A 23,803-nucleotide genomic window follows, 5' to 3' on the forward strand; every position below is an offset into this window, starting at 1 on the left:
CGCCCGCGGCCGCGTCCCCGCCCCTCCGGGCCGCGTGGGTGGTGCGCGCTTCTGGCGTCCGGGTATGGGCCCGGGTTCGGTGTTCACGCCCGCATGTTTTTCCCTTTAGTGTTAAAGGACATATATGATTCTTGTGTGTGGGGGGGGGTGGGGGGGGTTGAGTTGGGAGCGGGATGAGCCTCTGGCTTTGGGGCAACAGTCTAGTACAACCGGGTTCTTTTTATGAATGGGGAAACTGAGGCCCAGAGAGGAAAGGCGAGCTGCCCAAGTTTAGGAAGCTAAAGGTCCAGGTTCTCCCATCGCTTTCTTTTGAGCTCTCTATGCTATGCTGTGCTGTTTTGTATTGTAATTTATATTGCGTTGCTCCCAGAGTCAGAATTAATCCTGGTTTAAAAGGATACTGGAAATTCTTTGAGATTGTAGCTATAGAAGAGAAGAACAAAAGCGATTATATAATTTCAGCCTAAGGCTCTATACTTCTGACTCATTATTGGAAACGTTTGGGTGGGGAGGCTGGACCAACTGGGCACGGGGGTTCAAGGGCACATCTCTGCTCTGGCCTGTGTCCTTTGCTCTGTAGACAACCAAAGATGTCCCAAAGGAAATTATTTCATTCTGTCAAGATGATTGAGACCAATGCCTACTTCTGATTATCGGGTGACACGTGAGCAAATGCAAACAAAGTACCCCTTGTCTTAACACTTGTCCAAAACTAACAATAATAGCAAAACTTGAGTTCTTGCTGGCAGGGACCATGCCAAGTGTTTAGTGTACTCCTCACTTCGTCCTCACCACAACCTTGTGCTTACCTCCATTTTACAGTTGAGGAAACAGTCTGGAGAGTTAACTTGCACAAGATCACATATAGATCTGGAAGATCTGTGTCTTTCAGGAAAGACTTTCTCAGAAAGATCTGTCTTTCAGAAAAGACTACAAAAATCCCTCTAATCCACTTGACATTATATTGGTAATGTACTTTGCTTTTTATTTTGACTACAAAACATCTACTCAAGATAATGTAAGAACAGTATTGATGTTACAAGGATTCAGAAAATGGTAAATTCTTACCCATGTCCATTACATGGAAAAGCAGTACTTTGTGTTTGTCATAAAGAAAAGTTTCAATGTCAGCACAAAAAACCATTTCCTAGATTTTGAATAGCCCCTAGGATGTCTAACTGAACAAAAGTGCATATTGAAGTCAGCTCTGCTAGGGGAAAATCATACATCTTGTATAGGAGTTCCCCTGGTGCAAAATTCATCTTTCAATGTGTTCTCTCTGATATTTTTATTATAATCCAGATTTATTAACGTGGCAAGCAAAACAAAAGAAAACAAAACGAAAGCCATGCTCATTCCTTTAGACCTAAACACAGTGGCTGGCATGTCTAGAAGGAAAAGGAAGGGAGAGAAAGTGAGGAAAAGGAGGGGAGGGGAGAGGAGCTTCCAGCATCTACGGCATTCTTAACGTACTGTTTGAGTAATTTGTTCATCTTTTGCTTTTAGTCCATTGAGTTTAAAGTTCTTCCAGAGGACAAGAAGCAGACTACTGCGCAGTCTCCAACTTATTTATTCCAGAGTCATTAAGAAGTCGATTATTTTGTTTCTGTAATCCATTTCCTCATAAAAACAATGTCATGGATAGCTGAGTCATGGATGGCTCAGTGACCCAGACCTGCCCAGAAAAGCCTGCAGAAGCGCCCAGATATCTGAATCAATAGACTAGCAATCCTCCTGTGGAGCCTGGGAGCAAGATGCTGAGATGATAGGAGAGAGCAGAGGATTCCATCCTTATCTTGTCTTAGACAGAAACCCTGAAATAGACTTGTCTAGGATTCTTAACAAAAATAAACTGCCCTTCTACAGGGATGCTTTATGTTTATGCCCTTTGTGTTGCTTCATTAAAAGACTCCTTTCAAAGCCAAGTTTGTCATCCTGTCCTGTGATCTCCTAGGTTTTTCCTCCTACTGAGCTTTAGGTTTTAGCCACCTCACTGTGGCCCCCACTGGGCCTCCCACTGGGCTGCACCAGCACATCTCTGTCCTTCCTCCACCTCCAATCAAGATGATGCTGGGCACAAAGAATCTCAGAATCATGGTGTGTGAGTGTACTTTTAAAGGCTACTAGATCTAACTCAGAGAAGGACATGCCCAGTATATGAACTTAGCTGTCTCTTTTTGCTAATGCTGTTTCCTCACTTATAAAGTGAGATTGAACCAGATAATTCTGTATTATCCCTATTGCCTCTCAAATTCTATAAGCCTAAGGGTTGTGCACCAATTTCCACAGGATATTAGGAGAAAAATCAGTCTGACTGGAATCACTCATTCAATCTATAAACATTGAGGAGCTTGTAAAATTACTAATACTTGTATTAGGAATTTTTGTTTTTAAACTTCCTTTTATTTTCTAGGGCTATCACATTGCAGAATCCCAGGAAGCACAGATATTATTTTAAATTGTGTGAATAGTGCCCCCTATGTATTTGTATTCACTTTGGTCCAGAAAGGATCTAAGTAATTTCTTTCTTATATATGATTTTATTTAATATCTATGCCATTATTACTATCATCCTAACTTTTACAAACAATTTATATAATATAAGGAAACCAAAGCATAGCAAGGTTAAATAACTTGCTCAAAGTTATACAACCATTGGATAGTAGATCTGGGACTTAAATCAAAATCCTATGCTGCCTATCGACTAATCCTCTTTTTGGAACTCATTTTCTGCATCTGTAAAAATGGTTAATTTTACTTAATTTGTCCAATTCACAAAGCTGCTGTGAGTCTTGGGTGAGATAGGGTAGGCAGAAGAGTTAAAACTGTAAAATGCTATTCACCTGAGAGGCATTATTGTTAAATCCATTACAACATTTTGAACATGATTCATAGGATGAATTAAATGCAACTAAGCCTTTTACACATATATGTTTCACTTTATTGACTACACTCATCCAACAAGTCACCTTCCAACCGACATAGCCATATTGCCATGGAATAATCTTGGTTGGACTTATGGTAACTTCAGAAGCACCACATTTTTTTTTTTTTAATGACCCAGGCTGAGGTATTCCAAAGTTAATCTTGTGATACATCTCGTTGAAATCAATCTAATCGACTTGAAATCAATCTAATCGAAAAAAAACAGTAATACAATTACTGTTTGGAATTATATTTTACATATTTCTATAACATGTTTTAAACTTCTTGGAGCTATAGGGCACCTGGGTGGCTTAGTCGATTGACCGTCCGACTCTTGGTTTTGGCTCAGGTCATAATCTCATGGTCCTGAGAGCAAGCCTCACATTGGACTCCACGCTCAGCAGGGAGTCTGATGAAGATTCTCTCTCTCCCTCTCTCTCTCTCTAAAAATAAATAAATAAATCTTAAATAAACAAACTCTTCGGAGCCAGGAAATTGCTTTCATTTGTTCTGAAAACTAGGACAGTGCTTTGTGTAGTTTACTCAATGTTTACAAAATTGAATTGGGTTAGTATTCCCATTTTCTTGTCTTGCTTACAGTCTAATTTCTTTTACAGGAAGAGGAAAGTCAGTGATAGGCTGTTTAACTTTTTAAATTAAATGATACTCCAGACCTCCCTCCTTCAATAGCCAAGCACTTACAGATGCAAATATGCTGGGTTTTGGCCAGTGACTCTTTTCCTCAGAGAAATGTTTTTCTGCTTAATATGTCACCCATAAACCCTGAAACAAACTTGTCCATGATTCTTATAAAATAAGATATACTCCTGCACAAGTGCTGTATGTTCATACTCCTTGGATTGTTTTGTTAAAAATTAAACAGGCTCCTACTGAAAATGTTCCCTGGGAGACTAGCATAGCATGTCTAGATGGGTGAGAGAATCTCACATTGTGATGGCACATTCATTAACTTATCTTCCTTCAAAATTTTTATCATAATGACCTAATAATGACCAACCGATTGATCTCTATGGTGGCAGTAGTTGGGAAGTGACAGATCTACTAATGAATCTTTTTCAGCTTTCAAGGAAGAGAAAAATATACATTACATAAACTGCTTCTGAATATAGAAAAGGAAAATAACCCTTTTAAAAAAAATTATAGACTCCTGTTATTTATAAAAAGAGATGCATAAACTTCAGCATGGATGGAAAAAGAGTACGAAATCACACAAGGTCCGTCACAGATCTCAGGGTTAACTTCAATAAACCACAGTGTGTATACCTCCAAAGAACCTTCCAGTATCCCTTGAAAGCTTCAATATTTGAACACCTGCCACCAGGGATGGCTACGTCATTGGTGGGGCCGAGTGCAAAACAAAAATATAAACGCCTTGTTCTAAAAGTAGGGGAGAGTGCCATTAAAGTTGCTAAAATATAGAATGATTTCTTTCCTTTGCAGATTCCCTCTACACTATAATGGTGATGTGTTTTTTATTTGCTATTCTATGTCATGTTCTAGCAAACACAGGAATACTTGAAAGGTGAGTGCACACATTCACAGGCACTGGAGGGCCCTGCAGTGACACTCAGCACCCACAGACGCACAGAAGTACATGGCTCACAGGCTACTGAGTACCCCCTCCTGCTCACCACTGGACCGACACTGCAGTGCCCAGGCCAGGGGTGGGGAAATCAATCTTCCTGACACACTGGTCAAGGGCCCCAACCCAAAGTAGACTGGCCAAACTCAGGAGATTGTAACCTCCCAGCCAGGGCTCATACCTTCCCTGCATAGGGGGTGGGTGAGAGGCTTGCTCCGGTCCAGGCGTTCTTCAAACACAGCATGGCATGGCCAGACCAGGGCAGGGAAAAACTGTGGGATGTGTGGATCGGTATATAGGCCCCCACCAGGGGCAAGGGGCAGTGTGGGTCTCAGGTGGGGTTGGAAGAGGGAAGCAGGAAAGCGAGGTCCAGAAGCCATCCCACAGGGCAGGAAGCTGAACTGTGCATGCCACACCTTGGTACATGCACCGTTGTTCCAACAGTCTCCACTTACAAAACACATTCAAAGATTACATTATTAAGAATTTCAAGATGGCAACTGCAGAGCATTAACCCCCGCAGGTGAGGTCTTGTGTGAAGGTACTGGTTTCATGCCCACAAAACCAGGCCTACCTGCCACCCAGAGGGCATCAACCAACTAAAAGAACGAAAACACGTATCATTTAGGTTAAAAGACTTTTGCCAGTTCTTTCCCTAATCCTCCCCATCCATTCTTTGCCCCTGAACCTGGTGGGATGGAGGAGCGTAGGAGAGAGGCAGGTACTAGAGCAGAGTTTACCTTCTTCCTAGGACAATTTCCACAGTTCAGGGTTTAAGCCTAAGGTGGAAAAAGTGAAAACACACTTAAATCAGCTTTATACTTGAAAATGAATCTCCATCATCAAAGTGAGTGTTTTATATGTATTTATGTGTCTATATGTGATTGCTGATTGGCTAATTGACCAATAACTCAAAGTATCCAAAAAGCTGTGAGATCTACTTGAGATGAGAGGAAGGGGTAGAGAAGTAATAGCCAATAAAGCATATTAAACAGTCATTGATTAAAAGTAAAGTCGTTTTCTATCTGTACCCCCAACGAGTTCAGATTATTTCATATAAAATATGATTCAGCTATATAATAAATGGTTAATCCACATGAATCAAGGAGAAATTTACTGCATAAAAGGGGTAAGAGATAATGTCATGAGAGAATCAAATGATCCTAATAACTTGAATAATTTGATTATTTTGGTCAGGATGGCATATTACATTGATTACTTGGTGACCAACATGCAATTAATTACTTTAATTGCCCAAAGACACACCATCTTTTGTACAAATGAGCAATAATCATCTGATTGCATTAAGCTAGACCAGGATATTGTCCAAAATAATCAAATATAATTAATTCTACCTTCAAATCCAAATCTTCCCTTAAGATACACACTATGGAGCTCTGAGTTCATTTTATGAATCAACCACATTTTTAGCTCCTACCGTTCTCTTTCTTTTGCCTTATTTTTCTCTCCTGCTTCAAGTTCACATTATCTTTATAAGTCACATTAAATTATTAGAGCTCACTTTCACAAAACCATCTCTTTCTTCACTGTGTACCTGAACTGCATATTCATTTAAAAGCTCTTTAGCAGGTCCTGAGGCTTCCTTCACAATGATTTGGCATTCAATTTAAATATAAGTTCACCCAAGATACAACCTAATTAACAAAACCTATTTTAAGTTATTCTGGGGTGGTGTGATTGCTCTAAAAATTTATTTGATGTGATGTGTGGGTTTGTGTTTGTAACACTCCTTTAAAGTGTAAAACACTTGAAACACCTGCATTAATGTTCTCTGAAGAAGAGAAGAAATGAATGTGTGCTAGCACTTTCTTTCTTAGGGGGCCTGGTTCAGTAGCTAGTCTTCTTGGAAATATTGAAACCTATCTGTCATTTTTAAAGGACTCAGGCTTGCATATCAAACTTCAGAAAGTGTTATTGCTTCCCAATAGGTTTAAGAAGATTTGCTAATGATATTATAACTTCATCTCCTTTTGATTGCCCAAGGCAAGGAGTGAGAAACGAGCAGCACAATTTTGTAGAAAGCCTTTAAAGCACTCTTGTAGAAAATAAGTTTCTATAATGAATTGTATTGATCCTGGGATCAAAAGTAATAACTCATCCATCAAGTGAACTAATTGATAATAAAATGTAGTTCAATGTTTCCTACATCACATTAAGTATCAATATATTGAAAAGAAAACTATGGTAATTTTTCTCAGTGACTGAAATCTCTTTTCCGCACTTGGCCCCAATTATTGATCAAAAAACATTATGATTCAGCAGTAGATTAGAATTGGAAAAACAAGTGACAGTGTTGAACTTTATCTGAAGCCCCTGTGTTCCTGGAAAGTAGCTAGCGTCCAAAAATCTGCCCCTGCCCCCATTTTGTCTTCTGAGAAATGACCACCTTGCTGTCCTATATCCTGAGATAGGAGCTGCCTCTCCCACCTCTACCTCCACCTCTGAAGAAGACTCCCTTGCTTGTCTGTCTTTTTGGATTTCTGGGCCCCCTTCCTTTATTTTGAGATGTTGCTCATTAATGAATATCCTCCCCCTTGCAATAAGCTGATAAAATCGTCTCAGTTAGCCAGTGCATTTTGTCTTTCACAGTTTCTTCACAAGAGAAAACAAAATGTTCAAGTTCTCTGTTAAGTTCAGGGAGGTCAAACTCAATTGGAAAGTGATATAATTTTAAAATGACCAGGACGTTCCAGTTTAACTGTTTCAAAGCAATGTTTACAAGGAAAGCAGAGGTGGCTCATTCCACAAATGAGGTAGACAGGATGTAGCCTTGATGGTGTCACCAAAGGACCTGTCGGGAAATAGTGCCAGGCCCTGTCATAGATTTGTGGTAGAAATAGCCATTTCCTTACCACCCTTTTCTCTTATTTCTTTGAGGCTGTTGTTAATCTCATTGGCATTTTGACCTTAATAATGACTATGGAATTAGGTATAATTCCTTTCCTCATTCATCTCCATGTTAAAAAATTGTGTGTGTGGATGGGAGTGATTCGAACAGGCTTATGAGTACCACAATACAAAATGAGAGACCTTATTCATGAAAACTAATCCACCTGCAAGGATTAAGACAATGTAACCATAAATTATGATCGTGTAGCAACTCATAGGCAAATATTTGCAATCTCAATTACTCTCCTACTTACAAAAAGGTCTTGTGATGGCAATCGCAGTCATGGAAGAAAGCAGAATTTCAATATATAGGACTGCCATAGTATTTTATACTATGTCTAAACTTCTTTTATAAAGGGAACACCAGTGGATATATATCCATTTAAACAGACAGGTAAGTGAGTCTGACATGGCAGATTCTAGTGGCAAAAAGGAATTCTTATAAAGGAAATAAATGCTGAAATTTGGATATGGCTAAAAATTGTATTTGTTTCTAAAATAATTTTACTTCAAAATATTCTTTTTAAAAAGATTTTACTTATTTATTTCAGACAGAAAGAGAGAGATAGAGAAAGCACACACAAGGGATGGGGGGGGCAGGCGGAGAGGGAGAAGCAGACTCCCCGCTGAGCAAGGAGCCCAACGTGGGGCTGGATCCCCAGGACCCTGAGATCATGACCTGAGCCTAAGGCAGATGCTTAACCACTTATCCTGCTTAACCGAATGACTGAGCCACCCAGGCGCCCCTACTTCTAAATATCCTTTATGTTGCTAATTGCAGCCCATTATAATCACACGCAATAGGAAATAAAGCAAATGTTCCACAAGAGGAGATGGGTTAAATAAACTATGGTATACTTATTCAGTGGACTGCTCTGCAGCATATAAAAATTATTTTGCAGGAAAAAATGGCATAGAAAGTTGTTTATAAAAAAATTTAAATAACTTAAAAGAAATGTTGCTTATGATCCAGAGAAGAAAATCTGGCTACAAACTGCGTAAGCTAGACACATTCCCAATGAGAATGTAAGTCCAATAAGTTAGGGAGTGTCCATCTTTACTGTGTCCCCAACACAGTGTTTGGTATGATATAAGTGCTTAAGTTAATAAATGCAAGTGTATACAAAATGATTCCATTAGAAAAATATATGTTATGCATAGAAAAACTCTAAGAATATGCATTAAAATGTTAACTATTTAATTCTGAGTGGATTTTTTTTTGCCAATTGGTATTTTTAATTTTTATATTGAAATTGTATTTCTTTTGTAATCAGAAAACAATAAAAGTAAGTTAAAAATATATCTTTTCATAGATTTTCCAGAGTAGTCCCTATAAAATATCCTGTTTCTATATTTAGGCAGTTTACAGAGCTGGCTGGCTTTTTCTTAAATCTTGGAAAGCAGCTTATTTTCTGAAATCCTCACATTTTATCCAAGCTTATCCCTCAGTGAACAATCACACACAGTCTGTTCTGGATTGTGATCAGTAAATGAAGTGAAAATCAAAATGAGGTAACTATGATATGCTGTCACTCACACATTTCTCAGGTAACTGTGATTTCATTCTTTTTGAAATAATGGAACCAGAAGCCTTGGTGCTCCCTGGTAGAAATCAAGCTCACAGGAACAGTTCTCTCCTTACAGTCTTCACAAACCACAAATTTGAGGAGATGAAAACTGGCCAAAATCCCAGAGGCTCATTCCGAATGCTCTAGGAATTCTCTTGAGCAGTAAACATAGTTTAGACATTACTGAAGAATGCAAAGACCATTTCTAGACATTAACAGAAGTTACATTTGATTGGCCAACAATTGTGCATTAATACTCCTCAGGAGGAATGCCGAGTGTATGAGTAGTGTGGTGGAGACCCATTCTTCTAGCCTAGATTGCCAAATGTATTCAGATACATTTGATTTGAAATTGGGAAGCGAATATGCCCAGGGGAAGCTTTAAACATCCTGAATGGTAGAGTTCAAAGTGGAAGAAAAACAGCCATATCTGAAGAACCAGAGAGTTAGAAGAACAGAATTGTGTAGATTTGTTCTGTCCATTTGTAGATTTGTCTGTTGGTTTTTTTTTTTTTTAACATCAGTTGTATACAGAGTATGCCAGAATCAGAAATATTAACACAACTGTAGTGCTCTGCTCAACTGATAGCTACAAATTCTCAAAGAACCCACCTAGGATATTAACCTGTTCCCTATTTTGAAAATATAATCCTACAAAATTACTATTCCTTTTAAGTCAGGCTTAAAAACTATTAAATAAATAGTTTTAAAATGTATTTATGATCTATCTACAATTATATGGAGAAGGGTTTTAATAAATTATATTAGCTCAATTTTGGACAGTTTCCTAGAAAAATATAATCCTTGAAAAATTTTGAAAGAATTGTCGAATTTGTGTTAAGAAAATAGAATGAAGTATCCCAGATACTTAGCCTGCCTGTGAGGGAAGTTATAGTAGAGATGGAATTTGCCCTTAAATCTTTTGTACCAGGGGCGCCTGGGTGGCTCAGTTGGTTAAGCGACTGCCTTCGGCTCAGGTCATGATCCTGGAGTCCCTGGATCGAGTCCCGCATCGGGCTCCCTGCTCGGCAGGGAGTCTGCTTCTCCCTCTGACCCTCCCCCCTCTCATGTGCTCTCTCTCATTCTCTCTCTCTCAAATAAATAAATAAAATCTTTAAAAAAAAAAAAAAATCTTTTGTACCAAAAAGGAAAATAAGTTTCTAGAACATTATGTCATTCACAGCAGAGAACCAAAATCAATGTTATTGGTAAATAAGCAGGAAGTTACTTGTCTCTACACCTGGCACGAAGTAATTCAAATGGTTTTGGTTTACTTAATGGTGAGATAAATGGCAACACACTAAAAGTAACACACCGTTTAATTTATTTCCCTTAATTCAATGCCAGAAATCAAAATAGGAAGGGGAATATATCATACTTCCTACTGAGGGCTGATCTCTACGTGGAATCTTTTTCACAAAATACTTAACACGACAGCATGCACACTGCTAGTCTACAAAATGAATACTGATCAGTGGAGGTTTTTCTACTTAACAAACATTTATTTAATACCCACTTGACCTGATTTACTTGGTTCAACCAAAGTTACTATGGGATTACTATAGGATACATAAATTTCATTCAAGTTTTCACTCAATGCCATGTCTGGAAGCATCTTTAGTTGCTTATAAATTGAGAGTCCATCCCTTCATAGATGTTCTTTCCTTTTGGTATCCCCTTTTCAGAACTCAGACAGTACAGTGGACAAACCTCTATTTTTACAGCTATTGCATTTATTATTTATGATAGCTATCACTTCCTGATAGGCTGTGTACTCACCGACAGCAGGAATGTCATTTTGTATTTTTTTTTTTTTTTTTTTTTTTACTAAATAGCACCTAATAAAGTGCCTGGCACATGTAGGAGGTCAACAAACATTTGGTGACTATAGTAACTAATTAATTAAATGCCTCCCAAAAGCTATAAAAGCTATAACTCAACTACAAAATACAAGATTCTCTTATTGAAGATTGATGTATTAATTTAACATTAGGATAGGAACAAAGTTTAGATTTTCTGCTCTTGGAGTCTATAGTATATGAAACGTAACAGTGAAATAAGACAAAAGACGTGGTTGGAGATGGACAGGGAGGCTCTTCATGTGCATCTCAGTTGTGTGAATATCCATGGTACCACCTTGATGCTGATGTTCTTCCTTACAAGGGTTCAACTCTGTTAGGTAATCTGGTACTTGACTAGCACTAAGGAATAAATGTTTCTTAAATTATTGTCATAGCTTTATTCCTTAGGTAAGTACAAAAAGCTTACATTTAGAAAGTAAGGAGGGTCTAGGAGAAGTAATCACAAAGTCCTTCCCTATAGGAATTGTTTTTCTGCCATATGCATGTCTGTGACTCATGTGTGGAGTTAAATTCTCCTGGGACCTTAAACTCTTTCCTAGATGTAAATCAGTCAACTTTCAAATCTTCTGTAGGCCAGGAGAGGTGACTGGCTGACTCCCAGTTTAGTCTAGTACTGTCCAACTGATAATCAAGAGTTGTTTGTTGCTGTTACTGTTTTTAACATAATCTGATTCCAAAACAACCACTATACATTGGGAATTCCTCCTCACATGTATATACCCCAGTAAAACAAATTAAATATAATATACACAATGGGAAAGAAAATCCTTGAATAGGTGTCAATGACATGGTTTTTCTCCAGAATGATTCTACCAACATGCCCTCCTAAGGACTGCCTTTTCTTTATCTGAGATGAGTCTGTGCTGGGGCTGTCTGTGGATCTTTCTTGTATGGAGTCCTCTTCTGAGTGTAGAGAAAAGGAAGTCTGGTCCATTTCAGTCTTGCTGTCATGGTAACAACCATCGAAGGCCATGGCTTGAACTGTATCAATATTATACATTCCAGAAAGCTGACAAAAAGACTTCTGTTAGTAAGTCATGAATATGGTTCTGTATGTAGGAATTACAGTAAAAGTCTAAACAATCAGATTTTTAAAATAGCTTCAAGAAATGCTAAGAATGTTTTGCTTATTTTAAAGAATAGAATTCTGGTTTTGCTTTTGGTACCTGACTAAAAATCATTTTAATAATAAATGGAAAACATCATCATAGAGATTTGTTTTTAATAGGGATTTAGCAAGGTTTATTATTAACTCCATAGAGATATTTGAACATTATACAAATAAATGTTTCACAATTATAATGTCATTGTCTTCTAATTTAGTTCTGGCCTGATAGACTGGAACACTCAAATGCATGTTTCCCCAGAAAGGAACAGTTTCAGGTTTCCCCTTTGTTTCTGTGTAGTATGAGTTGTTTGCCATAATGTTGAGTTGAAACTGAATATGATTTATCAGAAGAGCAAAATAAGCCAATTGGATTTGCTTTTCAACATATTTTCCTCTTTAGAGAAAACATAGCAATACACCCAGTCAGTGTGGGGTCCAAAACCAGAACATCATCTGGTGATCCATTTATGCTTAAATTTGGAGTAAGGGTAGGAAATGATTTCAGCTGCTCTTTTTAAGTGCAAATTGGCCAAGTCTTCCTATTTTTGCTGGGAAGAACCTATAAATGATACCAACATATCCCAATTAAACAACTTGAAATTGGCTTATTTTTCAGAAGGAGAGAATTATCAGTGCTTTCTGGCTCCAGTGCCTGATTGAATCTAAACTACCATTTTTCTTTAAGGTTTTACTTTGAGGGAGATAGTAGTTCTCGCTGATACAGAACAGTGTCTATGAAGCAGCTGCTACTAATTTCTTTCTGAGAAAACAAAATCACTTCTTGATCTATAGTAAAGTGAAAAAACAAACAAATATGAACAGGCTACCATGGGATGAAATTATTTAGAATTCAAATTGGAGGCTACAGAGTAAATTCTGCCAAAACACGTATTTGGTTCATAGCAATTAAAAAACCTAATATTCTACTGAATTCAAGAGACATAGAGAATATTTTATGTCTTCAGTAAGCTAACCAAAGACCCATACTCAAGTTATGTTGTCCTTTTTTGTTTTAGCTTTAGAAACTTTTCATAGTAAAATGAAAATGGATCATACAAACATGAAATAGATCAAGACTCAAAAACTAACCTCAGATAGCCAAAAATAACATTAATAATATATTCAACTCTGGATCTGAGGGTAGAATAACTAATACAGTCTCTTCAGTGGTTTCATTATAGCCACCCAGAACACTGTTGGCTTATCCTACTGGACATTATGATAATTTAGAACCATTTATATAATTGATGAAATCTTGCAGTATACAATTTACCAGTAGGGTGCTAATTTCCTTCTAGTAAAAACAGTTTTAGAATGGGTCTTTAATTTTTCACACTAGTCTACAAATAAGCACATACCCAAGGCATCCTATATCTGAAGTAGAGATTTGACTGTTTTATATTAAGTTCTAAGTCCTGGAAGTAGGAATACATTTGGATGAAGGTATAAGAAAGAAAATAACTTCCTTTCTCCTTTCTGGGCAAACGTCAACACTTGGGATGATTTTTCCATGGCCCTTGATGTTCTCCCAGCTCTTGGCATCCAGGGGGGGTTGGGACAGGGGTGTGATGGTGACGGTGGTAGGTAATGAGCTTTGCTTAACTTCATAGGGAGGAACTCCATACCCTAACGTTCCTGGTCTTTCTCATTATCCCTCCATTACTCCACCATAGAGATTTGGGAGAAGGAACTAGCATGTGTGGTTCAGTTCCTTTTGAGTCCTCACTTTGTGATCTGCATTGGTATCCAAGTCTGTTCTCTGAAATGAGGTAAAAGGAGACTGTCTTCACAGGGAGAGTCCTGAATTGTCTAGCTTCACCAGTGACCAAAAGAGTATGTTTAGTACAATGATGAATTATTAGTGAGCCCGCCTGCTCACATATCTAAGGCACTTACTCCCAACTGCTTTATCAACAACAAAGGTGACATCATCCTATCTATCTGTCTTGTCCCCACATCTTTCTCTCTCTAAAACTCAGGTATAGAGGAAAGAAGTATCACCGGTTATCCCCCGAACCTATAGACATGTCCTTCTACCCTGTGCCTCACCAGGGCATCCTACCCCTTTAACCATTTCTCATCTCAAACAGCCTGTCCCACTATCCTTGTTGAAACTACTATTCTTTCAGAGCCTCTGTCCTGGGCACTAATCACAATAAGAACTTAACATTTGTGTAGCATTTTATAGCTTGCAAAAGTTTCAGACCCATTTATTACACTATTTACAATAGCCATGTCAGATAAATAGGAGAGAAATGCCAACATTCTGAAAATTACAAATGATGTTTAGGAGACAACCCAAAACGCAGAGCTAGGAAGTAGTGGAGTAGGTTTGGCATCATTTCTTCGGACCCTGAATCTTATGGTCTGTCATTTTACCCCATAAATATAGGAATGGCAGGTAGGACATTTCTTTGAGATCATTGTGCCTTTGAAGGAGGTGGTTTCCGGAGGCTGGTGAAAGGGAAAATGGGGAGCTGTGTAATGGGCACAGTGTTTCAGTTTTGTAAGATGAAGAAGTCCTGGAGATTCCTTGCACAACCAGGTGAATATTCTTAACACTACTGAACTGTACACTTACAAACAGTTAAGATGGCAAGTTCTACGTTATATGGATTTTACCCCAATAAAAAAATTTTTAAAAAACATATGATGCTTATTAACTCAAAAGATTCTCTCCTTAGTGTTACACAAGAAGAGTGTGTACAAACCCATCTAGTGAGAAAGAAAATTCAGTAGTGTGAACACATGTGTTGTGTGGCGGGTGGGGGTGGGGAGATGTAAACAAGTTTGGAGTCAAAAGACTAGATAGAGGTGGGCCGGGATTACGACAGTGCCTCTTTCTTGGGTTAACCATTTCCCACATAAAAATAAAACAGAACAACAACCAAATTATTTTCCTCATCACACATTTTTTTCTCTGTCATCTTTCACTTCACAGATTATCTAAATCATTACTATTCACAGTGTGGGTAATGGACCAACAGCATCTGGGGCTTGTTAGAAATGCAGACTCACTGATCCCATACCCCAGAACTACTGAACGAAAATCTAACAAATCCCAGGTGATGTGTACACTACCCATTACCACATACTTGTCTAAAAGCTCCTGGTTTCCTCACACCCACCTAGCAGTCACTGTGGGTATGCATGTGGCAGGGACACTTACTCACATGTTGTCAACAAAAGAAATGGAAGCATCAGCAACAAAGCAAAATCAGCTCCTATTACAGCTTTGACTCAAAGGATATATAATAGAAGAATGAAGGAGAATTACAGGAGATCTGAATTGTAATTGCATCTCTGTTGGCTGTGAATCTTTTGGCAAATCACTTTCCTTCACTAAAACTCTGCTGCTTCATTTTAAAAATAGAGATAATAATCTCCGTAAGGTCTACCTCATGGAGCTGATATGAAGGTTCAATTTGAAAAGAGGTTTATATAAAACATCTGAAAAGTAAGAAATGCTCTGACTACAAGTGTAACAAATATTAAATAATGTTTGGGTCATGTATAATTGTGCATGTAAGAATTTCTTAAACCAATGTAAATATATTATATTAGAATTATGTGCACACACACATATAGTCTTAAGTGTAGGCTAGCAAACAAACTGATATGATCAATTAGGTTTCTGAAGTATAATATCTTATGTCATTTCTCATAACGGCAACGAACTGGCGCCCTAGTCCTTTGTGAAATGAAGCAGGTAGATATCAATCTACCCATATTTATTAAACAATGGCACAAGAAACATGTGATGACATTTAGAACCCAGAAGGCACCTTTTATTCCCAGTATACTGTGGAGAGAAGAACCTCTCTTTATGTTCTCTCACTCCTTCAAGTGACAAGAAGAGAAACATAAATCCTAGTTCTGGTAGAGAAATATATCATTTATGGATTGAGAGCATAACCACTGGAGTCAGGGAGAGCCAGAAACAAATCCTGATTCCTCTTAGGCTGTGTGACCTTGGCCGAGTTACTCCGTATCTGCTCCTATTTTACCTCTGTAAAATGAAGGTGATAAAGAACCGACCTCTTGGGGTTGCTCAGAATTAAATGACATACTTTATGGTAGGTGGTTAGTATAATACCAGTACATAATAAACACACATTAGCTATTCTCATCACTGTCGTCATCATCATCATCATCATCACCTACTTGAAAGGGTATAGTTTGTACATCAACCCTTCCTTTTCAAAGGATAGAGTCCGTGGAGGGAGCACACTGAGAGAAATCACGAAAAAACTCCTGGCAAAGGTGAGTAAGGATGCTGAGGAAACCAGCCAGCACAGACAGAATAAGGTTCACCATTAAATCCTGTAAACTTGCATCTGGCCAAGGCATAGAGACTTACTACAAGGGCTTATGACACTCAGGAGAGGATTATAGGTAAGGATAGTCTTTTTCACATTCCAGAAGGGATCCATGAGTTAAAGCCAGGCAGTACCTTCCCTGTCTTGTTGAATTGTTCTCGCTCTTCCACAGTGGTGAGGTAGTTCACAGCTGCATACTCAATGACTGACAGGAACACAAATAGGGAGCTGACCCACAGGTATACGTCCACGGCCTTGATGTAGGACACCTGGGGCATGGAAGCACTCATGCCAGAGATGATGGTGGACATGGTCAGCACCGTGGTGATTCCTGCCATTGGAGAATAGGGACAAGCTCAGTGACATAACCATTCCGTTCTGGGATCAGGTGCTGGATTACACCAGGGGATGTATTTGCTCACAATATCTGGTGAGCAAAGTTGGGAGTGGGGGAGGAAACCCAGCCCATTACCCTTGTACACATCATGAGCCTAAGCAAGAAGCTCTCCTTGGATCTGTCTTTCCATCTTTTTCTTGCCCTTACCCCAACTGTCCATAGCGTTTCCATCCTTCCATCGAAAGACTTCACAGACTCATACATATCTCTAAGGACACATTTCTTTGCCCTCCGTTGGGCCTCTTTAAACCATCCCAGAAAGGTAAAAAATGTGTTCAATTCTAAAAGTCCTCTGGGAAATAAATTCTAAAACCATTCCTACTACCCTTTCCCATCATTTTACACTTTTCCTTTTAAAGAAATTGTCTTCGAGTCAGTCTTTTATCTTTCATTCATCAGGGAGTGGTCTTGTCATTTTCCATATTTTTCTTTCATATAGAATACTTAACGAGCCATCAGTGTTGCTATTACTTTGTCCCTTGTTACTGAAACTATAGTTCAATTGAGATTTAGAATGGAAGTGTATGGTGGAGGCTCAGTTCAGTGTAAATACTTACTATGCACTTGTGAAATGCCAGTTACTCTCCCCTTCCCCCCTCCCTCCTATCCCCTCCCCCCTCCTTGTTTCCTTCCTTTCCTTTCCTTTATTCTCTGGCATAAGCATCAGAAGTGATGAGATCAAGGTTCTGGGGGACAATGGAGAAAGACTGACTCTGACATTTCCTTAATAAAAGGCTGGCCTAGGGGAGGGCTAGTCTGTGTCTGCACTAATTTCTCAGAGGGATGATGCGAGAGTGTTGCCTGGAAAGTACAGTATTGTAAATATTTGAAATGCACACTAGCTGGCATGGCTTTATTTCCTAACTTCCCACCAGGGAGGCAGAAATGGAGTCCTTAATGATTTTTATAAGTTGTGAGGACATTTTAATGTCAACAGACGGAGTCCCGAACAGCAGGAAGAGCACCGTGATTTACTCCTAAATGTACAGACACAGCATGTGGACAGCTTTCACCAACACATTTCTACCCTTTCGACAATAATTCTTCAAGGTTCTCCTCTGAGGGAGCCCATATGAAAGACAATGACAAATCTACAGAGCTATTCAATTTCAAATTAAGTTTTACTGTTTGTATGATCAAGACCAGACTTGGGGATTTGGCAGCCACCACAGGAGGGCCCTGGGATCTCACCTTCACACTGATTTGAACTCCAGAAGTCACCTGAGTGCTATTCTAGCTCTTACCATTGAATGCAGGCCACCATCTCACTGAGTCCCGGGCTTCCCCAACGATTGAAATATCAACAGTCCGCATATCGGTGGATGCTGTTTGCAGTCCTGGCTACATAAGCATGGAGATGTGAATTTTTTATTCCCATTACAGGTGTACATGTAGCCGAAGCCAAGATTATTAAATAAAGCTTGCTTGCCTTTATTGAATGTTTACCCACCACAAACCTAGGTAAATATTATTAGCCACACGTTGCAGAAAAGAAATATGAGCTGAGAGTGGCTAAGTAACTGGCCTGAGTTTTGTCAGTAGCAGGATCGGAACCTTTCTATTTGAATGTAGAACCCATGTTTTTTACACACAAACCAGCTGCCTCTCATTCTAGACCTATAAAGGGAATCTCTTTTTGTTCTTGAGATTATACACCAATTTCAGGGCATCTGGATGGCTCAACCGTTGGTTGAGCATCCCACTCTTGATTTCCACTGGGGTCATGATCTCAGGGTTGTGGGCTCGAGCCCTGTCTGAGGCTCTGCATTCAGCACAGAGTCTGCTTGAGATTCTCTCCTCCCTCTGCCCCTCTCCCCCTTGCTTTCATTCTCTATTTCTCTAAAATAAATAAATAAAACCTTTTTAAGAAAAGATTATAAACCAATCTCTATACATGAAGCATCTCTGAGAGAAGATACCGCAAAACTGAGGGTAGAGAGGCGCCTGGGTGGCTTGGTCAGTTAAGTGTCTGGTCAGTTAACTAACTTGGTCAGTTAAGTGTCTGACTCTTGCTTTTGGCTTAAGTTGTGATCTCAGGGTCATGAGATTGAGCCCTGCCTTGGGCTTTGCACTCAATGTGGAGTCTGCTTGAGATTCTCTCCCTCTCCCTCTCCCTCTGCCCCTTCCCCACTCATGCTCTCTCTCTCTCTTTCTCTCAAAATAAATAAATAAGATCTTAAAAAAAAAATCTGAGGGTAGAATTATGTCAGGAAGCATGAAGGTATTTTGTGTTTTTCAAAAAGCTAAAAGTCTCATTCCTTTCAGGATTTCACTGGTAAAACTGAAAGAATCCTACACTGACATTCATATTTAGTATCTTTCCTTATTAGTTCAAAAAATTTTAAATGCCTTTTCTTATTGGCCCTCTAAGATAGAACTTGATTTTTTTCAATGGACAGTAACATGGGGCTTAACTGACAAAATAAGGATTTAGAACAAACACATGAGTATATATATATGCCAGGCAGGTCTTGTCATGCATTTTAAATTGATGACTATGGGGCCAGTAAAGGAAACTGCATTATCTTTTTTTTTGCCAGAGAGCAATAAGCTATCAGTCATTTTCCTTCAAAGGGGACTTAGTGCAGCTAATTTACTATATTTCTTTCAAAACCAGCATTTTAAATTTTGCTTGTTTAAAATGAGCAATAAAAAAAAAAATAGAGAGTGGGGAGGAGGGATTGTTTGAGTTTGCGAGTAAAGGATGGGAAAGCTGATATATAAATTCTTAATGCAAAAGAACTTGAGTCAGGAATATTACAGCCACTAATTAAACACACTTATGTCTTGAGCCACCCCTTAGAAATACATTAATCTTGACAAACTGTATTCCTTCCAAATCCAATAAGTTAACATCCCAATAAAGGCATTTTAAACATATGAAGTGACCATTTAGTCAAAGAAAGGTTCTATGCTGGGATTAGAAAATTATTTTCTCACCTACCAACATTGCTATGCATGGTCAGAAAAGTGTTAGGACAAAATATTTAGTTTGGTGCATGGGACTCAACTCCCCTGAGCCCATGAAGTTTCACTATATTAACTCTTAAGGACATGTCTAGGGCCCTACAAAACCCTTTGGTCTGGGGAGAGTTACTCATCTTTGTGTTTCATTGGCCATTTTTGGTTGTGTATGGAGAGGTTCATTGACTGGTGTGATGGTAGTGGGGCATGTAGGCATCACTTATAGAACTAATGAGTCAGTTCATCCCTTCAGTAGCTGTGTTGTGGGCAGCTCTTTTGAAGGGATAGGTATCTACATTCACCTTTAAATGAGTAAAAACACTTTCCCTGTAGGCCTAAGCAGAAAGAAAATACTAAATGATGTGAGGGAAAGGAAGATAGGCTGGATATCCTAACACCATCACTCTATGGCCAGCAACCAACGACCATTATCCCACGAAGGTGGTGCCAGAGTCCAGGGCCTAGAAGTTCTGGTAACCTCTATGATGGTTAAATGAATTGCTCCTAAGTACTTACTTGTTCAGTTCTATGGCATATTTTCTGTTAGGAGACATTTTTCTTTATCAGTGATGACATGCCTGAAAACTTTAGTTGTCTGTTTCCTGGTAAATGACCCGATGACTTAATATGTTGTCCATGAATGGCACGCCCCGTGCAGAGGGGCCAAATGAGAAAGAGGGAGGCGAAGAAAGGAAGGACAGAGAAGGAAGAGATGAGAGTACAATACTACTCATCCTTCCATGAGGGTTAGGACACCCTTGAACAGCTTTACAAGAGTCTTGCTTCCTCTCCACACCAAATCAAATGGAAAGATAGATTAGTATTTTTAACCCATCCCACATTCCAAGTTATGGTAGCTATTATCTCTTATGAGAATTGCCTAGTCTCGGGCGCCTGGGTGGCTCAGTTGGTTAAGCGACTGCCTTCGGCTCAGGTCATGATCCTGGAGTCCCTGGATCGAGTCCCGCATCGGGCTCCCTGCTCGGCGGGGAGTCTGCTTCTCCCCGCTCATGTGCTCTCTTTCTCATTCTCTCTCTCTCAAATAAATAAATAAATAAAATCTTTAAAAAAAAAAAAAAAGAATTGCCTAGTCACAAGTGATATTTCCATGCTGTTCAGCCTCCATTGTTTTTCACTTGAAACATGACAAATATGAAAGGATCTTAACCAGCAAATGATTCATTCTTAATTAGCAAATGAATCCAAATGTGGAAAGGTCTTAGCCAGCAATGAATTATCACTGTTTCCAGTTAGTAACTAAAATATAGTTATTAAAACATGGTGGGCTAAACACTGGCAATTTAACAACTATATATTGAGCACAAAATATGTGCAGGGTACTGTGCTAGTCACTACAGGAACAAAAAAGGTGGTCATAATGATCCTTGGCCTTAAGGAACTCACCTTCTACTAGAGGAGACAAGATAAGCTACCAAGGCACCCCATGGCTACATACAAAATAGAGGAAGTAAGGTAGAAGAAATACCTTAGAAGAGATACGAAACACCATGTGGCTCCAATATGTGAGACACCATGTCTGCCTGGAGCCATTAGTAAAAGCTTGTGGCCATTGAGAAATGGCAAGACTTTGACAGAGAAGGATAGGTAGAGAGGGCATTCTAGGTAGAGTAAGAACAAGAACAACGGTACAGAAGCACTGCAGAGCAGATAAGCAGTTAGGCATAGGTGGCTGTTTGAGAACACTGAATATTCAAATTGGTTGAAGCTTAGGGCAACTGTACTGGGGCAAGAATATGGTTGAAGATTTAGCAAATAAAAATATGGGACACTCAGTTATATCTGAATTTCAAATAAACGACAAATAATGTTTTAGTATAAGTGTATCCCATGCAATATTTAGGATATACTTATACTAAAACATTATCTGGCGCTTATCTAAAACTCAAATTCAGCCAAGTGTCCTCTATTTCATTTGGTGACCCTCAAGTGACACCTTGGATTCCAAGCTGAGAGTATTTATTCTAATGGTATTTAAGATAGAGTATTGTGATCACAGTTGAGTTTTGAGATATTATTCTGGTAGTAGGGTTGAATTGTGGTAAGAATAGTAGGAAGTGAAATAAGCAATTATAAGGCCTGTACAAGTCCATACTACAACTTTGTGCAAATTAATAAATTTTCTGGAGGATGTCACCCCTTTGTTCTGGAGGATGTCATCCCAAACGATGTCCCATGGAGCTTGGGCTGGATTTCTGCTCCCTACTCCCATCTGGGTCAGATTTCACAGCCTTGCAAGGTGGCCTTGGGCAGGTAGGGGTCTGTTAGAGCAATCCAGGGAAAATTAACAAGGGTCCCAGGTCTGGTCAAGGCAAGAGGAGTGGAAGAGAAAAGATAAGCATATTAGAGAGAAGGCTGACTCTGAAGATTTAGATACCTTATAGCCACAGTTCTCAAAGTGGGGTCAGTGGGTCCTTTGGGCTCCCCAAAACATTTTCAGAGGGTCTGTGTAATGAAAATGAGTTTCACAATACTAAGACATTGTTTACCTTTCTCATTATGTTGATATTTGCAATGGTGGGAAGCATTGGAGGTAAAAGCTGTTGTTGCCCTAGCATGAATTAAGGCAGCAGCACCCAACTGACCTAACAGTCACTGTGTTCTTCAGCTTTTAGCATCACAATAAAAAAATCTGTAAAAATTGTTAATTTTATTAAATTATAGCCGCTGTGTATATGCCTTCTTAATATTCTGGTTAATGAAATGAGCAGTATATAGAAAGCACTTCTGCATACCAAAGAGCAATGGCTATCTTGAGGAAAAGCTCTCAGGCAATTGAGTTATACGCTGAACACCAGACGCTTTGAAAAATGGAACACCACTTTCACTTAAAAGAACAACTCACAAAAAAAAAAAAAAAAAAATAACAACTCACAGACAAACTATGGTTGTTCAGATTTGGATATCTGGCAGACATTTCTCAAAACTGAGTAAAGGAAGCCTCTCACCTGAAGTAAAACAACTCATGATATTTGTTGTCTAATGATAAAATTTGAGCTTTCAAGTCAAAACTAGAATGATGTTGAATATGTATCCGTCACTATGACCTTGACAGCTTCCCACTACTCACTTTTTTTTTTTAAAGATTTTATTTATTTATTTGAGAGAGAGAATGAGAGAGAGAGAGAGCATGAGAGGGGGAGGGTCAGAGGGAGAAGCAGACTCCCTGCCAAGCAGGGAGCCCAATGCGGGACTCGATCCAAGGACTCCAGGATCATGACCTGAGCCGAAGGCAGTCGCTTAACCAACTGAGCCACCCAGGTGCCCCCACTACTCACTTTTTAATCAGATTAATGGTGACATTAATGAATGTGCTTTTTAAAAATATTTTATTTATTTACTTATTTATTTATTTAGTGTGAGCAGGGGGATGGGTAAAGGGAGAGGGAGAGAGAGAATCTCAAGCAGATTCCACACTGAGCACAGAGCCCAACACAGGGCTCTATTCCACAACTCTGAGATCATGACCTGAGCCAAAATCAAGAGTCAGATGCTTAACCAACTGAGCCACCCAAGTGCCCCGAATGTGATTTTTTTGACATTGTATAGTGAATTATGTGGGCGTTGAGAAGATATAGCTCAGTGCACTGGTAGTTTTCAAATGATTGATGCTTGAGTAAAAAGATCTAGTCAAAATGCAAGATAGATCAACGCACTTTAATCTAATAGAATAGAAAAAATTCACTGATATGGTTTCAGATTCCACATTCCACATTAACTAAACTTTAAGAAACTGTCACTTGCTGAGTTTTGGTGCAATGTCAAGGAAGACTATGCACAATTATCTGAAAACACTATTAAAATATGGCTCTTTTCTCCAATCACGTATCTGAGCAAGACCAGTTTTCTTTCTATATTTCAGCTAAAAGTTATTACAACAGATTGAATGAAGAAGCAGAGATAAGAAATCCAGCTGCCCTCCAGAAGGCCAGATAGTAAAGGTTTGCAAAAATGTACAACAATGCCACTCTTCCAACTATTTTTTTGTTTTAGAAAAAAACTATTTTTCATAGAATGTGTTAACTTGTAATGAGTTTATTATTGCTATTTTTAAATGGACTAATACATATTTTTAAAAATTCTGTTTTAATATCCAACATGGCTAATAATGATAGATATAACCCACAAA

The 23,803-nt window shown here is 38.8% G+C and overlaps 1 protein-coding gene across 1 annotated transcript in view; it reads right to left on the bottom strand.

The window, feature by feature from the left end:
- Nucleotides 1-11,574: 11,574 nt before the first annotated feature.
- The window catches only part of GABRR3 (gamma-aminobutyric acid type A receptor subunit rho3), a 43,981-nt gene continuing 31,752 nt past the window's right edge, over nucleotides 11,575-23,803 (bottom strand). The window contains exons 8-9 of the mRNA XM_036070319.2: nucleotides 16,430-16,626; nucleotides 11,575-11,877 (exon numbers count right to left, since the gene is read on the bottom strand). Of these exons, the coding sequence (XP_035926212.2) occupies nucleotides 11,575-11,877; nucleotides 16,430-16,626 (500 nt within the window). The remainder of the gene's footprint in view (nucleotides 11,878-16,429; nucleotides 16,627-23,803) is intronic.

The sequence above is a fragment of the Halichoerus grypus genome, chromosome 1 (genome assembly GCF_964656455.1).
Source record: "Halichoerus grypus chromosome 1, mHalGry1.hap1.1, whole genome shotgun sequence".
Lineage (NCBI taxonomy): Eukaryota > Metazoa > Chordata > Mammalia > Carnivora > Phocidae > Halichoerus > Halichoerus grypus.